The sequence below is a fragment of the Aulonocara sp. 'chitande type north' Nkhata Bay genome, linkage group LG14 (genome assembly GCF_057382095.1).
Source record: "Aulonocara sp. 'chitande type north' Nkhata Bay isolate Kocher_YH1m ecotype deep benthic linkage group LG14, A_spYH_male_GT1.1, whole genome shotgun sequence".
NCBI classification, from domain to species: Eukaryota; Metazoa; Chordata; class Actinopteri; order Cichliformes; family Cichlidae; genus Aulonocara; species Aulonocara sp. 'chitande type north' Nkhata Bay.
Window position 1 is genome coordinate 9,164,365 of NC_141357.1, and position 15,517 is coordinate 9,179,881.

General features: G+C 41.9%; 1 protein-coding gene across 1 annotated transcript in view; it reads right to left on the minus strand.

Annotated features, from left to right (window-relative positions):
* Positions 1-4,128: 4,128 nt before the first annotated feature.
* Positions 4,129-15,517, minus strand: part of gjd1b (gap junction protein delta 1b) — a 31,267-nt gene continuing 19,878 nt past the window's right edge. Inside the window, exon 2 of the mRNA XM_086260829.1 lies at positions 4,129-5,503. Within this exon, the coding sequence (XP_086116955.1) occupies positions 4,654-5,503 (850 nt within the window). The 3' untranslated portion in view covers positions 4,129-4,653. The remainder of the gene's footprint in view (positions 5,504-15,517) is intronic.

Sequence of the window (15,517 nt, forward strand, 5' to 3'; positions counted from 1 at the left end):
TTCTTTTCTGTTTTCCATGGCTTTTCAATTTGTACTAAGAAGCCCTTGAGTGAATGAGAGGGGCATTTTTCAAAACTTGCTCAGAGGCCACTACTAGCCCTTAAAATTGGCTACATAATGGGATTAAGTTAATTTAAGGTCTTTCTGGCAGCAGAATAAAGAGTTATGTAGAAGTTCAATGAGCTCTGTGTGAATGAATGAAACAGCTCATTTACAGGCTGCGTTTCCTGAGGAATCAATTTGTTTGCTACTTTTCTGCATTGTAAAGTAAGTGGAAAATGATGTCATCAGGCTGTATGCTTTTGCACACGTGGCCATCTGTTAGTAACAGTCAAGAGAAACGGCTTGATTTTTTTTAAGGAGACCTGCACTGATCTGTGATACATTTGTGGGCAGTAGTGTGCTGGACATTAGGGAATGTGGCAATGTATCTGAAATCCAACCTCAGTAGCACCAACAGGTAAACAATCAGGCTTGAGGACAATTTTCATTGTTGGGCTTTACAGTACAAGGTTCGATCGAAAATGGAAGGTATGCTGACACGCATACTGTTTTTATAAAAGCAATCTTTTGTGTATTTGTACTAAAAAAAAGACTGGTGTAAAAGATCACCAGTTTTCTTTCCTGAATAGGTTGTCCGTAGGGAGCTTCACTGAGGAGTCAATCATCGAACTCTAAAACGCGGGAAACTGTAGGTCAGTTACACTTTGTGCTGGAGGCTAAACCCTGGAATGTTCTGACATCTAAATGGTGCCAGTCTTTTACCTGTACGTTCATATTCCTGTGTACCCTGTGGTTTTTACAGTACAACATTTGAGCGACTGGCTTACAAAGCTCAACTAATTATAAAGGTATATATCGGTGTGCAAATTTCTTGAACTAGAAGATTTACCGTATGCAGTGGTTTAGCCTTTTGGAAATTCAAATGGCTAAAATGTAATAGGTAGTTTTAACATCACTGAGTTGGTATACTCTGCCTGGCTCTGTAGTGTCTGAAAACTGGGTAAATTATATACACACTTGGCATCGAGACAAAATAGCTTCATTCCATATTTTGGACTTTAAAAAGCCTTTCTTTTAAGATTCTGTTGAAGAAAACATAGAAACATGCTTACTCTAGCAATTACACATGCATTTAAAATAAACAAAATCTTTGAAAATTAATTAAATTTTGCATATCACTTTGGCAAGGGAGGAAATATAACATATTTTCTGCTAGTCTTATATTTCAGAACTCTACCCTTGATTTTACACATATAGTTTTTTTTTGTTCCGTTACATAGAAAAAACATCTTTCTTTTTTTTTTTGATATGTCACTGCACGAAAAGAGCAACAGACAACAAAATGAACCCACACGTCAAAAAGAGAAGCAAATAAAAAAACAAAATAAATAAATTGCATAATTCATTTCACATTGACAAATAGAAAAGCAGACGGTGGAGAGTAGTGGACTGCTGGAAGAACTGAGGCCTGCTTTTACTTTTGGAACGTGATGGACCCACTGACTGGCTGCAAGTCGCTAATGAACTCTGGATAAATGTAAACCGAAGAAAACCAGGACACGTTTATGGCCTTCCACATCCTCACACTGCGTGCATGTTTGTGTTTCTGACCTGAATGAAACCAGACATAACGACAGAATCCAAGAGCTCTAAACTGAGCTCAAACTCCTCTTCCTACTTTTGCATTCGCTTGTTTTTGTAGCGGAATGAGTGTATGTTGAACATGCGTGCACGCCATTCAGTAAAAATAGTCCAGCACTGACCTGTGCTCTGCAGGGATTAGATCAGCGCTGTACTGTGCAGTGACTCTTCAGCCAGAGCTGCATATAGTACAGGACATTGGCTTGGCTTTTAAGCTCAAGGTCAGCATTTAAGCTTTCACTAGAAGTACACGCTCACAGTAAGTGAAGGCCAAGAGGTTGCTCAAACCTTAGGCATTCTGGCATGGCCTGTCAGCACATTTGTCCCTCCTAGTCCACGTAGTAAACTTCGCTGATTTCACCGAGTCCCATCGGCATCCTCAGAAGAGACTAAATCTGGGGATAATCACCTGTAAGAATCACAGAGATTATAAAAGTAAGAGTGAATGTAAAAATAGAGCTGCTGCTTAAGCTCAAAGGCCAACTGCAGATCTAGGGCCATTACTTAGCATCATGTCATATCCAGAGTATTTCCACTATAGCTTCAATATCATTTTGTGGCACTGATTTTTCTTTTTAAAATGATCAGTGATCATTTATATGTACTCTGCATGGTTTTTATGACTTAACATAAAATATAAGTTAAAGGCTGACTGTGTAGAAAATACAAGAAGCCACTGCACTGTAGAGCTCCGTAGGGGTGATCAGTTTGCAAATGCTCACTTGATACTCCTAAATGGCGAAAGCACAGAGTGTTGGTCTGTAACAATTACCTGTAAACTGATTATGGCCTCTGCAACAAGACTTAAACAGACAAATTGTGAGTTTGGCATGAACTGCTATGTTCTTGTGCCCTTGTCTCAGTCACCTGGGCCTCCTCCCCGCAGAGTTACAGGAGGAAATCATGCTGGTGGAACGAAAGTATACCCAACTGTCTCTATATCTGGTTCAGTAGGCACACAGTGTGTTCCCTCCATCTTTTGCATCATAAACTCGTGCATGTCTGTATGTGTCCAGAAATACAATCTTTTTCCCAGCGTGACTTCCTTCAGTCTGCCACTCTTTCACTCGTCTGCAATAATCAAGGTGCAACACTCTCTGTCATCTTTATCTTTTTCTGTTTCTTGCACATCATTCTCTTTTCTCTCACCATGCATGCATGCTGAAATCCAGTCAGGAAAGAAATGCAAAACGAAAGCCACTGAAATTAAAAAAACAAACAACCTACAACTGTCCCTAGAGAGCAACTACGATCAGTTACACAGCTTGATCATTCAAGAAACACCGCATTGTGTAAACATGCCTTTGTCTAATGGCTCATAGGCCTTAATTACCTGAAGCTGCGCAGCTGATTTTTGAAGAAAATCAAGGCTCTATAAAACACATAAAGGTGTAACTGCATTTTAAATTCAGATAAGTAACAAGAAGTGTTATTCTAAAGAGCTGCAAAAGAAGTTTGAAAAAATCAGCTGCACATCCTCAAAGCATTTTTTTATATCAAAGCTCACAAATCTCTCCCCTTCCTACACCGTGCATGTCATTAATCAGGACCTACAGTGACAAATGCTTCAAACTCAACTAAAATGAAAAGAAAAGACAGACAGTTTATACATAAAAAGTACAGCAACAAGATTTCCCAATCAACCCGCCCCATAAAGATAAATAAATCTATTTGGATATACTCTAAATGGATAAATAATATTACCATGATATACTCTATGTAACGTTTCAGCAATAATTAAATATCTCAAGGATGGCACCATCGCTTTCTCAAAAGAAGAAAAATCATTATTCATTGTGATGTGTTTTATGAAATCTGTTTAAAGTTGTAGTAAAGCGATCTCTTCTCAAGCTCTTTCGTTATCTTTCGCTCTTCTCTTTTTGTTTCATCTCTTAGCACACGAAAAAGCTGGAGGGAGTGGAGTTTGTGCTTTAGCAGAGACTGACGCTGTCTGGCCGATCATCCGTTTGTTCATTAGTTCCTCTCAGATGTTTACGCAGCAGGAGAGCAGCGAAGGTCACTGCTGTCGTTCGAAAAACCCCTCGGGTCTGTACAGGTCTGTACAGTGGAGCAGAGCAAGAGTAAGGGATAGGGCAGAGAGGGGGGGGAGTGTTTATTGTACTCACTGTGTTTCTGTTAAAATCAACTTTTGCCAAGAGACTAAACATAAACATCGTCAGTCTTACTCTCTTGGTTTTGGCTTGTAACGCTTTCTCTCTTGGCGTCGGTCTACCTCAAAATCTCAAGCAGGCAAAGAGAGGAAGCAAAAGAAAAACGTTCTGTCTTCCCCCCCCCTCCTTGGTTCATATGTTTTCCCAAAGCGTGACGTCTCCCTCCTGTTCTCCCTCACTCTCAAACTTGCCTTCATTCCCCAGAGTCTGTCACGGCTTTGACAGTTCTTCCGTTCCTCTTTTTAATAATGTTGCTGCTGCTCATCCTCCCTGTCCCATCCCCTATCCTGCCCCCCCCCCCCCCCCCCTCCCATTTTTTTTCACTGAGGCTGACACAGTCCAGAAGAAAAGCACCATGGGATGCATCAAACAACCATGTCGCCTTCGAATATCCCCAGAGAACACAAAACAGCCTCTCATCTGTTTTCCTCCCTCTTCCCCTCTTACTCTCATCTCTAGATCAGCCCCGTGAGGATTTAATTCTCCGCATAAGAAACGAGAAGCAGAGAAGGTCGTTAGTTAAAAAAGACAGAAGTATAAAATGGCAGTTGGACTATCTCCTTATGAGATCAGCATGTCTTTATTATGTATGTTTGCAAAACGAAATTTGTTGTCCTCTTTGATGCTCTCTAATTTTCTTCCTTCTCAAGCCTCTGCTGACTTTCAGCGCCGCAGAGCCTGAGGTTTGGTCTTTTTTTTACATTCTGTTTCATTCTGTCATAGAGGAGAGGTCATCTTGTTTGACCTCCACACCATCTTCATTAAATTAAAATCAGAATTCGTTCATTCTCTCTGTTGCACATTCATCCCGCTCCCCCTCTGTTGTCTGTCTTCATCGTCAGACGTAGGCCGATTCGCTGGACTGTGTGCGTCCCAGGTTGGGTGGCTGAGACAGATGCGCCATGTCCTTCTTCCTGATTTCACAGATAGACTTCCTGCGGGCCTGGACGCCCCTGATGGCGGCCTTGATCTTGCGCCAGCCGAGATGATTGAGCTCAGCCAGATTGAGCACAACACAAATGCCGCTCACGGCAAACATGAAGACCAGGAAAACCGTTTTTTCTGTGGGCCGGGACACGTAGCACTCCACCTCCTTGAGACACGGGTAGCGGTCGCACTCGAAAATCCCAGGCACGCTGAAGCCATAAAGGAAGTACTGGCCCGCTAAGAAGCCAATCTCTAGGGCGTTTCTGAACACCACCTGAATGATGTAAAAGCGGGAGATCCCTTCTTGACGGCGAACCTTGGAGCTCTTCCCGTGCGTGAGGCCCCGTGGGGCATTGGGGATCTCCTTCACCTCCAGACAGTCAGGTTCTTCCTTCCCTCCTCCACTATCCCCTCCGTGCTGAACTAGAATTCCATTTATGTTGCGGAGCTTCCGAGCCCCATCCCTTCCGCCGTAGTCCCTCTCCATTATTGGATAGAGAAAAGAGTAGCGCCGGTCTCTCTGCTTGGCTGACTGATGGACAGAGTAGGTGATAAAGCAGAGGCTGGGTGTGCACACCAGTATGATCTGGAAGACCCAGTAGCGGATGTGGGAAATGGGGAAGGCTTTGTCATAGCAAGCTTGGTTGCAGCCCGGCTGTAAAGTATTACAGATGAACATGGTCTGCTCATCCTCGTACACCGTCTCTCCGACGATGGCCACAATCAGAATACGGAAGATGACAACGACAGTCAGCAAGATCCTAAAAGACAAACAACACAGAGATAAATGGGGTTAATACAATATTTTCTTTTGGAGAATGCACTGAATAACAATACTGTGCATTTCATCTCACCATCTCACCTGGGTGTTATTTTTGACTCTGAGCTTGGTTTTATCCCACATACTAAACATGTAACCAAAACTGGATTTTATCATCTAAAAAATATAGCTAGAGTCCGTCCTATTCTCTCTCGGGCCAACACGGAGATGCTGATGCATGCTTTTATTACCAGTCGCATTGATTACTGTAATGCCCTGCTCTTTGGTCTTCCTAAGAAGAATATTTCAACTTTACAACTTTTGCAAAACTCGGCAGCTCGTGTGCTGACGAAGACCAGAGGGCGGGCCCACATTACACCGGTTTTAGAATCGCTGCACTGGCTCCCCGTGTGTTTCAGGATCGACTTTAAAGTTCTTTTATTGGTTTTTAAATGTCTTAATGGTCTTGGGCCTTCTTATCTCTCAGATCTGCTTTTACCATACGAACCCTCGCGGACCCTGAGGTCCTCTGGTACTGGCCTTTTGATTGTCCCTAAAGTCAGGACACATACTCACGGAGAGGCAGCTTTTCAGTGGTATGGTCCTCGTCTGTGGAACAGCCTGCCGGAGGAGCTCAGGGCCGCAGAGAACGTACATGTTTTTAAGAACAGGCTCAAGACCCACCTTTTTAATTTAGCTTTTACTTAACGTTTATTTATTTTATGCTTATTTATTCTATCCTGTTATTCTATTATTAATTTAGACTTTACCTAATATTTATTGATTTTATTCTTATTCATTTTTTAATCTTCTTACTCTATTTATATTTATATTGTATCCTGTTCTTATTTATTTTATCATTTTACCCTGTATATATCCTATTGTGTCATATCTCCAGTGTTTCCTCAGAGGGCGCTCTCTGCACCGGGGCTGTGATCGACCATGGCTGCTGGGTCTCTGGGGGTCCTCTCAGCCTGGCTGGGGGGCTCCTTGGCCTCCCTCCTGCTGTGTGCCCAGCCTGGAGGCTGCGGTCTGTGACCGGTTCCTGGCGCAGACGGCTCTCTGTTATAGTGTTTCCTCACTTGGCTCATGCGAGCCCAGCCCAATTTTTACTCTTTAAGTGTGCGCATGTGTGTGTGGGTGGGGGTGGGGGGATATATGTGTATTCACATCATTTATGTTAATGAGAGTGTGGGGAGTGAGTTGGAGGGTGGGGTGGGCTGCTTTTAACTATGTAAAGCACTTTGTGCTACATTTTTTTTGTATGAAAAGTGCTTTATAAATAAAGATTGATTGATTGATTGATTGATTGATTGATTGATTGATTGATTGATTGATTGATTGATTGATTGATTGATTGATTGAGTTGTGTTCATCTACAAGAAAACGTCCCTATCAGAAAGGTGATAGAGGTGATGAGGGGATGAGATGTCCTCTCCCTAAAATACATCAGCATCTCTAGCTGGGTTATGGTAACCTCATTCCCTCCACCAGAAGTTATTTGTTTAATGAAATTATGTCCAGTCCTTTGAACAAAATGCTAGCAGGAAGTCAAAGTAACATTAGAGAGAAAACAGATGGCAGCTCACAGAGCTATTGTGACTGACTGGTACCATCATGTTTCTCTTTACTCGCATGTTAGGTGCATGGATACATTTTGCTGTACCATTTAACCCCGATATGAGCAAACTGATAAGAAGAATGTAGCTACATTTATTTTCTGGTCTTAACTAAGGGTTAGCTATCAGGGCTCTCTACTATAGAACCAGCTCCCAGTTTGGATTTGGACTTCCTTTATGATAAATCTTCCCATACTGCTTCTCTTGGTGATTGAACAATTCAATCAACTCTTTCCACTCCCTTGTGTTTATACACCAGTGTTATATTTCATCGTTAGTTATGGAAAAAACTCTTTCTCCCATAGCGTGTCTTTTGTCATATCTTCCTCCGCTCAACCTGAACCAGTCGTGGCAGATGGCTGCCCCTCCTCTGAGGTTTCTTCCCCTTAAAAGGGAGTTTTTCCTTCTCACTCTCACCAAGTGCTTTCTCATAGGAGTTGTATGATTATTGGGGTTACCTTCCAATATTGTAGGGCCTTTGCCTAAAAAGTATAAACTGCCTTAAGAGGACTGTTAGTGTGAATTGGTGATATATAAATATGACTGAATTGAACTGAAGGGTTCCGAACTGTCAATGGCTGACTCATTATTAGGAAAACAAAGCTATAAAGACCAAAGGGCAATAGAAATGACCTTATTAAGGCTACAAAGTTAAGCAAGGTGACTTGACGCTGAAATCAAAGCACGGGCTTTAAGGACGAAAGCCGAAAAGAAAAGGGAAAACCTGTATTAACGAGAGAGAGAGAGAGAGAGAGAGGCATTGTGTCACTGTTAAGTCACTGTTCCCCCGGATAAGAACCAGAGAAGAAGAGTGCTCCAAATGTCATTTATCAGCCAGAGTAAACACTCCAGAAGAAAAACATTTATGTGCAGAGCATTGCTAACGCTACTCGTCAGTCCTCATAAGTCAACCTGCTACCTGTATCTTACAAACAGAGTATGTGTGTTTTGTGAAGAGGGGAAGCAGCGATGACATATCCACATCTAAATTTAGTCTCTCTTTTCTTTGCATCTTTAGGCCCAGCTAGCATAGCAACCACAGTTTAGACTCACTTAAGTTGGAAATGTGATTAATCTTGGTAATATCCAAGCACCATCTCTGTGTTGTTGGCTTTCTTGTTAACAATACACCCTCTTTCCTTTTAGTTCCATAGCAACAGGTGAGAAGGAGGTGAGCTTTGTTTGCAGATTTGGTGCTATTCCTGTGTGTGGTGTGGTGAGACAGAGATTATTGCTCCTGAAATGGGTTCACATCAACTCAGCCTCGGTGTAGGTGTGCCTCGTTATTCGCGTCTATCCGGGCATTTGCTTGCATGTGATGACTTGGCATATCTGTACACTTTGTGAGTCTGTGTGCCTCCATTATGTTAGACACACATATTAGGTAAACTGGATTCTTATATTCCTCTCTACTTTCTTTCTTGCCAACATCTTTTTCTTTGTTCTGTTCTTACTTTAGGCATCCTTCATTTATTTTTCAGATCTTAGACCGAGCAAGCACTTTAGATAGCAAGCTTTTTGCACGCTCCATGAGCCGATGGCTGTCTGGCACTGTATTCTGCGACCATACTTGTCTAAAACAAGATTGTGCACCGCAGACAGGCTCAGCAATATTGTTAGTGTGTTGATCGATTGTTGCATTACTGTTCAATCCCTTAAATACGAGGTTTGAATTCTGTGTAAGATGTGCTCTCACCAATCACCAATGTTTAGATAAATGAAAGTGTCATAAATAAGAATCGCTGTCGTTGCTTCACATGAACCCAGAGGACACGCCATTCACTGGCTCATCAAAACCTGACCTCATTACATTTATCATGGACTTATGGGTTTTGTGCATGTGCGAGTCATTAGATTTTGACATATAAAAATAGCCATGGAGTTAGTGCTAACAGGCATTACAGTATGATGAATGAAGAGAAGCTCATTCTTGAAAAAGAGCTTCACAACAGACAGTTGGAGTGTTTTGGGTGTAATTTAGACAGCAGTAGTGAATGATACACTTCCCAATTTTACATGTTAGTGTTATTTTTGCAGTTGTGTTTGCATTCATTTAAATATGTTGGTAATATTGCATATATTACATAATGCAAGCCACTAAAAAGGGGGCAAGACTTGAGGCTCCTAGGTGCTGCTCCTTGATCAGAAGAATCCTTTTTTAAGCCTAAAACATTATGTATATATACTTTAACAGGTGTCTGACACAAGGAGCTATACCTGTTTGCTCTGTTTGGTCTCATCTCTGATACTGACAGTCACCAAACTGGATTTCTCCACTGTGTTGTGTTTGGAGCATTTTCATAGAATTGCCTGACAAATAATGGGGCTTCCTGTGTGGTAGCCCCATTACTTCATTTTGCAAGTAAAATTTTAGTATTTTTTTATTAGCCTGCACTAATTACCAGATTTGTGTCTGCTTCTGGCAGCCTTACACCTTAAGAATGCAGCTTACTAGTACTTGCTTAGCACTCAACTCTCTTGTCCGATTATTATCCCAGAATGCATCCAAAACCATCAGATGATGCGATGGTGGCTATATACATCTTTTAGACACAGCCAGTGTTACTATAATACATCACTATTTGTTCATTGCTGATCCATTTATCAAATCAGTTTCTGTTTAACAGTAAAATCTAACTTTTGTGAAACAAAACAGTTTCAGCATTTCATCAACTCAGTATGTAAAAGGTAAAGTACAAAGCTTTCTCAGATTTATCATATCAATTAGAGGATTTGTTTATCTGGACACTGTTGGGAGTGGACTGTGAATCCAGGGGGAGACCCATGGTGCTGCACCTGAGACCCTGCCAGATAATCATTAGATGGCATTTGGCTGTGTGAACGGTAATCTACCAATCGCACAGTGGCTTCGCCAGTCTTGCGTGGCGCAGATGTGGAGTTGAAGGGCAGAGTTAATCCTTTCCAGAGTCCAGCGGCATGCAGCTCACATGTAACTCCTATCAAAACGACAGGTCACCAGTGATGGCTTCCAAAATGAAAAATAAAAGACTCACTGCCAATCCTTTCACCTGTGATCAGCAATAGGGAGAGAGGAATGTCGGAGTAAGGGGGAAAGGAATAGATGCAAAAAAACCCCCAAAAATAATAAGCGATTCCATTAAGGAGCTTAGTAAGCAGGGAATTCACAATACAATGGTGGAGAGTGTATAGCAGTAATTGTGCGCACACAAACACACATATACTGTAGCAGAGGAACGTCCAAACGGGGACGGGAAAAGCGATTCCATTAAGGAGCTTAGTAAGCAGGGAATTCACAATACAATGGTGGAGAGTGTATAGCAGTAATTGTGCGCACACAAACACACATATACTGTAGCAGAGGAACGTCCAAACGGGGACGGGAAACTGTTGAGTGAGCGCTAACAGAAGACATCAGCTTTCTGTTGAAGATGAATGAGTTCCAGACAGGGATAAAAGATTATAAAGTCACCAAAAACGCAGTGGCTCAGACATCTTCAACTTAAATTAAAAGAGGTATGTGCCAGTAGTGTGACGGCGTGCGAGAGATAGAGAGGGGTTAGTAAAGAAAACCAGCAATGGAGGAAAATCTCATCGTAGAGAATGAATTATATAATAGCTTCCACACGCAAACCCAGTTCTGTAATCTGTGGCTGGGCCAAGGGAGGATTCTTCCATTAGGGGTCTTTTTGTTAATGCCATCGAATAGCTTTAGATTATCGTACCGCACAGAGCAAACCCCACCTGTTTTTTTCCCTCTCCTTTTCAGAGCATTATTCTTTCTTTTCTTGGTTTTATTCACTCTTCATGCAGCTTTGGGCCCCCATTTATCTCCCTTGCACCACAACAGCAGTCATCGGCCCCCATGAGGAATAATCCGGAATAATCTTAAAATTGTGTCTGTAGTTTTCTATGTAAAGCCTTGATTCACAAGTGATTCCCACAAAAAAAATAAAAATGAAATTCCACAGAGTAAACTTCCTTCTTATCTCATGTGGAGAAATGTGCAGATTCACATTAACATGCACAATTAAAATGAAGCAAAGATTTTTACAAAAAAGTTGAAATCAGCTTCATTTACATGATTTTTGTGTTGCTTTATCACTGAGTGTCTAGCCAGTGAGCATATTTATACACCGGGTAATTTATAAATATGCTTGAACGATATTACAGACACGTTTCTCAGCACACTCACACCCTCGGTTCCCAGCAGACAGTGTTTGTTGTTCCTTTTGACTAATTTATTGGTGATTATGCAAAAACATTACACCAACTCCAAAACGCCTCCTCTCCTCCAGCAACTGCAAGTCCCTGACCCGCCATCTTTTTTTTGTCTTTCTCATTATCTGACAATAGAGCTCTAGCAATAAAGGGGTGGTTGTATGTTTTGAAAGCTCTCATTACGGGCATGCAGTTAATTGTAAAAAAAATTGATGTAATGTACAATAGCATGAAAAAAATTATAGCTCTGGCATGTGACTGGAGAAATCTTGTTCCATCTGTTTCTCCATATGTATGCAGACATACATGGACACAAACACACGCAATGCTGCTGCTGCTGCTGCCCTGGTAATCAACACTATTCAACTTTCAGAGAAATTAAAGTGCAATTCACAGTGCAGCCTCCGTGGTATTAGAAATGAAATCTTTAATCTATCTTTAATGTCAGTCTTTTCCAATTAAACTTTCCTCAAAAATGATAGAAATCGAGGTGATGTGGGAGTTGTTTCTCATTATGCGCTGGAGCTGAGTTTCAGATAATAATGAGGCATAGCAGATGAACAAATGTAGATCTCTGTGTTATGATGTTTGTGGAAAGGCATTTTTGAGTGTGCTGTGTTAGACAGGGAGAAAGGTTGAGATGTTAATATGGTGGAAAAACATCACAAAATTCATTAACTGTGGATGAATGCGATCATGAGAGAGCTGAGGCTCTCTTAAGCTCATATTGAGGCGGATATTGAGGAAGAGGAGGGGAAGGACAGAAAATAAGTGGCTCGAGGGATCAATAAGGAACACAGGATTGTAGATTGGAAGATGTGGCAGTGGAGATAAAAAAAAAAAGAAGAAGAAGAAGAAGAAGAGGGATGAGGGATGAGGGATGAGGAAGCGCAGCAGTGGTTCCTTTACCCATAAACCCAGCAAACACACACACACACCCCTATCTTCCCTCTCTCCCTTCAATCTCCCCTCTACTCAACTTTCCTCTGCTAGTTACCACGGCAACAGGCAAGGGGCAGAAAATGAAGGGAGATGAAGAGAAAGAAGTGTGCAGACTAGAAGCTAAGTCAACTAAAGAACAGCGTGTTTCAGCCGAGCAGGGGGGCACATTTGTCGCACCAGTCAGAGCGGAGCTTCGGTGCCTCAAAGGGCTCGATGCAAGTTCACTTTATGCAAAAAGCCCAAAGAAGAGTTCACTGAAAGAGTAAATTATGCCAGCAAGGCACAGCAAATTATCCAATGTTGAGGTTGTTTAGAAGTAATTCAGATTTTCAAATCCAGAATATACTGGCCCTGCTTTTAAGTGTTTGTGTGTGGGGGTGGGAAAGGGGGGCTCGGGCTCCACAGTTATTGCATTTTAAGGTGAGAAGATAAAGGAAGTTTTAGAGATAAGATACAGTAACTATTTTAAAATATGGATACATAGTCTCGACTTTTAATGCTACAGTTTCAGTTTATGAAATCCCCAGTAATATTAAGTCAAAGAGAAAGCTCTGAGCTCTGTCTCTGCAGGCTGAGGAGTCCATCAGCTGCTTCGGGTTGTGATGTAAGGCTCATTGATACGGTTAACCTGCTAATCTTTTTCAGACTTTCACCTTTGGTCTCCTTCGATACCTGTTGGGTGCTTAGCTCGGCTTTTGTTTGCACGTCACACCACTACCTCCACTGTCAACCCCGCATCGCTGCTGCCACTCAGTTTCTATTAGTTACATCCCCAACCCGCTTGTTTCTTTTTGTTATCCATTAGTTTTTGTCCCTCACAAACTGACCAGGCAGTTCCATCTTGTGTCATCTGTTTCACCTCAGATCTGTCCCTCACTGACCCTGATAATCGATCTGAATTGCTTTTTGACTTCAAATGGAGAGCAGTGGAACAAGGTTATCTTCTTGCTGTGCCTCCACTATAAATTAAATTTCCTGACATGAGCGGTTCTAGAGGAGCTGGATGGTTGCATTCATTGGAACTGTCTTTCAAAATGCCTTTCAAGTGTCACATTTGATAGAGAGCAACTGAAAATGACCTCATCCATTATCACAATGGAAAAACTAACTAGAGACGGGAAATAAAAAGATGACTCTGTTTGGTTCTGCTATATGCTGGCTAGATTGCATAACTGTCATAAAATAATATACATTGACAGCTAGCTGTTAGCATGCTAAAAGAAGACAATGCTGAAGCTGCATCATGACTGCTTTAGTACATATTTCAGGATGTCAGTGGGACAGTTTGAGCTCTTGTTGGCAGAGCTGGGTCCACATCTGAGGAGTCAGAGGAATCATTTCAGAGACCTGTTTGCCCCAGAGCAGAGTCTTATCTCAGTGTCTGAGGTAAAATCGTATTATTTTGCTTTTTGTGTTTTCAGTTCCGACACATATTTTGAGCTAAGAGTGCACTTGTTGCAAAATGCAGTGGCTTGATTTGCCATATCGGATCAGAAATGGGCTTGGTTCAAAAAATAAATGCCGCAAATTCAAATTTAGGTGCTTGGTGTGAACACTAGCATCAGGAATAGGTGCAATACTTCCAGGATGTTACACGTCCAGTGTGTAAAGGCCTTGAGGGTTGAGTTTTTAATAAACTTAGGCATTAAGGTCTACCATAGAGGTGGGAAAAGGACAAGTTTAACAATCAGGGAGCCCTCCATACACTGCTGTTTTGGGGTTTTGTAGTGTAGTCAGTGAACATCCTGCTGATTTCCTGTTCCACACACCAGCTATAGTTTATACAACCACATATATTTTTAAAAGCTAATAAAAAAGCTGTGTTGTTGTCTGACAATAACCAGTGATTCTGGTTTGCATTTCAGTCAATGTTTTGCCTTTTCTACATGAACTGTTTACCTAGAGATTAGTCATTTTAATATTGCTGTATTTTGAATTACATTTTTTTACTAAAGACTCATAATCCTAAAATTAATCTCTATACTGATTTCATAGTTGGGCAGACAGTGATTCATCTTTTCTGAAGCATTAAAATATTGGTGTCTGGGACACTGAGAGCCTGAGGGCTGTGGTGTACACCGTGAGTTTTTAAAAGCTTAGCTTAAAGGCGGGCTGCAGATGAGTGCTAATAAAAAGCTGTAGAGGGGTAGAATAAGAACTGAGTAGTTTTTGGGAGCCATGGCGCTTCAGAAAAAGAAGGGACACAGTACTGCAGCATGTTGAAAGGACAAGTGCCTCAGCTGAGGCAGTTAAGGCTTGGACCCAGAAAAAAGTACTTTTCAGAGGGTCACAAAAAAGTCATGTAGGTCACTTTGGAGACAGTTATTAGGTATATAAACTCTTAATGATGTTCAGCAATACAACAGACAAAATATTGCTGATTTTTTTTCTTGCACCCCATCGCCACCCTTTATCCTGCTTCTCTTTCTGCTTTTTCTCTGAAAGGTTCAACTCTTTATCTCTCCTGTGTGTCTTAAGTAAACCAGTTGTTAACCCAAATCCAACCAACAGCGCGGACAGATTTAATCCTGTCACATCAAATATGGATGGACACTTGTCACACACTCTCTCTCACAGTCTGTCTGTTCCTTTGCCAAGGTTTATCAATAGCTCGTAGTTCACAGCAGGTCATCTGGCACCAGGTTGGATCCAGCCTCATACAGGAACCCTGAGACCCACACTCTCACACACACACACCCAGGGGGATGTTCCGGTGCTTCAGGCCAGCGACAGAAGGAGTGAGGGGGCTGCCCTCTCCCCTGCTGACAGACCTTTATCCTGCATGGCCACCCACCTCACCACATACACACACACACACACACACACACATAATCACATGCACAGACACTCTAAACGAACTAAACTAAAATACGGAGACCTGTAACACCAGCGATTGCACTGAGCACCAATTCTGTCAGGACACCTTTCCATGCACATGTGCGTGCATACACACACACATTTAATCAGATACACGCAGTCTTCCAGCTGTTACAGGGCATCACAAAGCCGATTGTGACTGACATTGCTGAGTCCGCCATCTCAGGAGAAGATGAATTTCTAATACAGAGACCAGTGAAAATAGTTACCGGACCTTTGCTCTCGAGTAAGATGGGATCAGGGCTCCGTAGCTGTTTACTAACAGTTTGCGGTTCTCTAACATGGCAAACCTGACTATTCACCTTTGCTGCTTGCTAAATTGATTTTCTCGTCTTTCTTGATATCTGGCAAGACATGAGTTGTGGACGGAAGCCAGG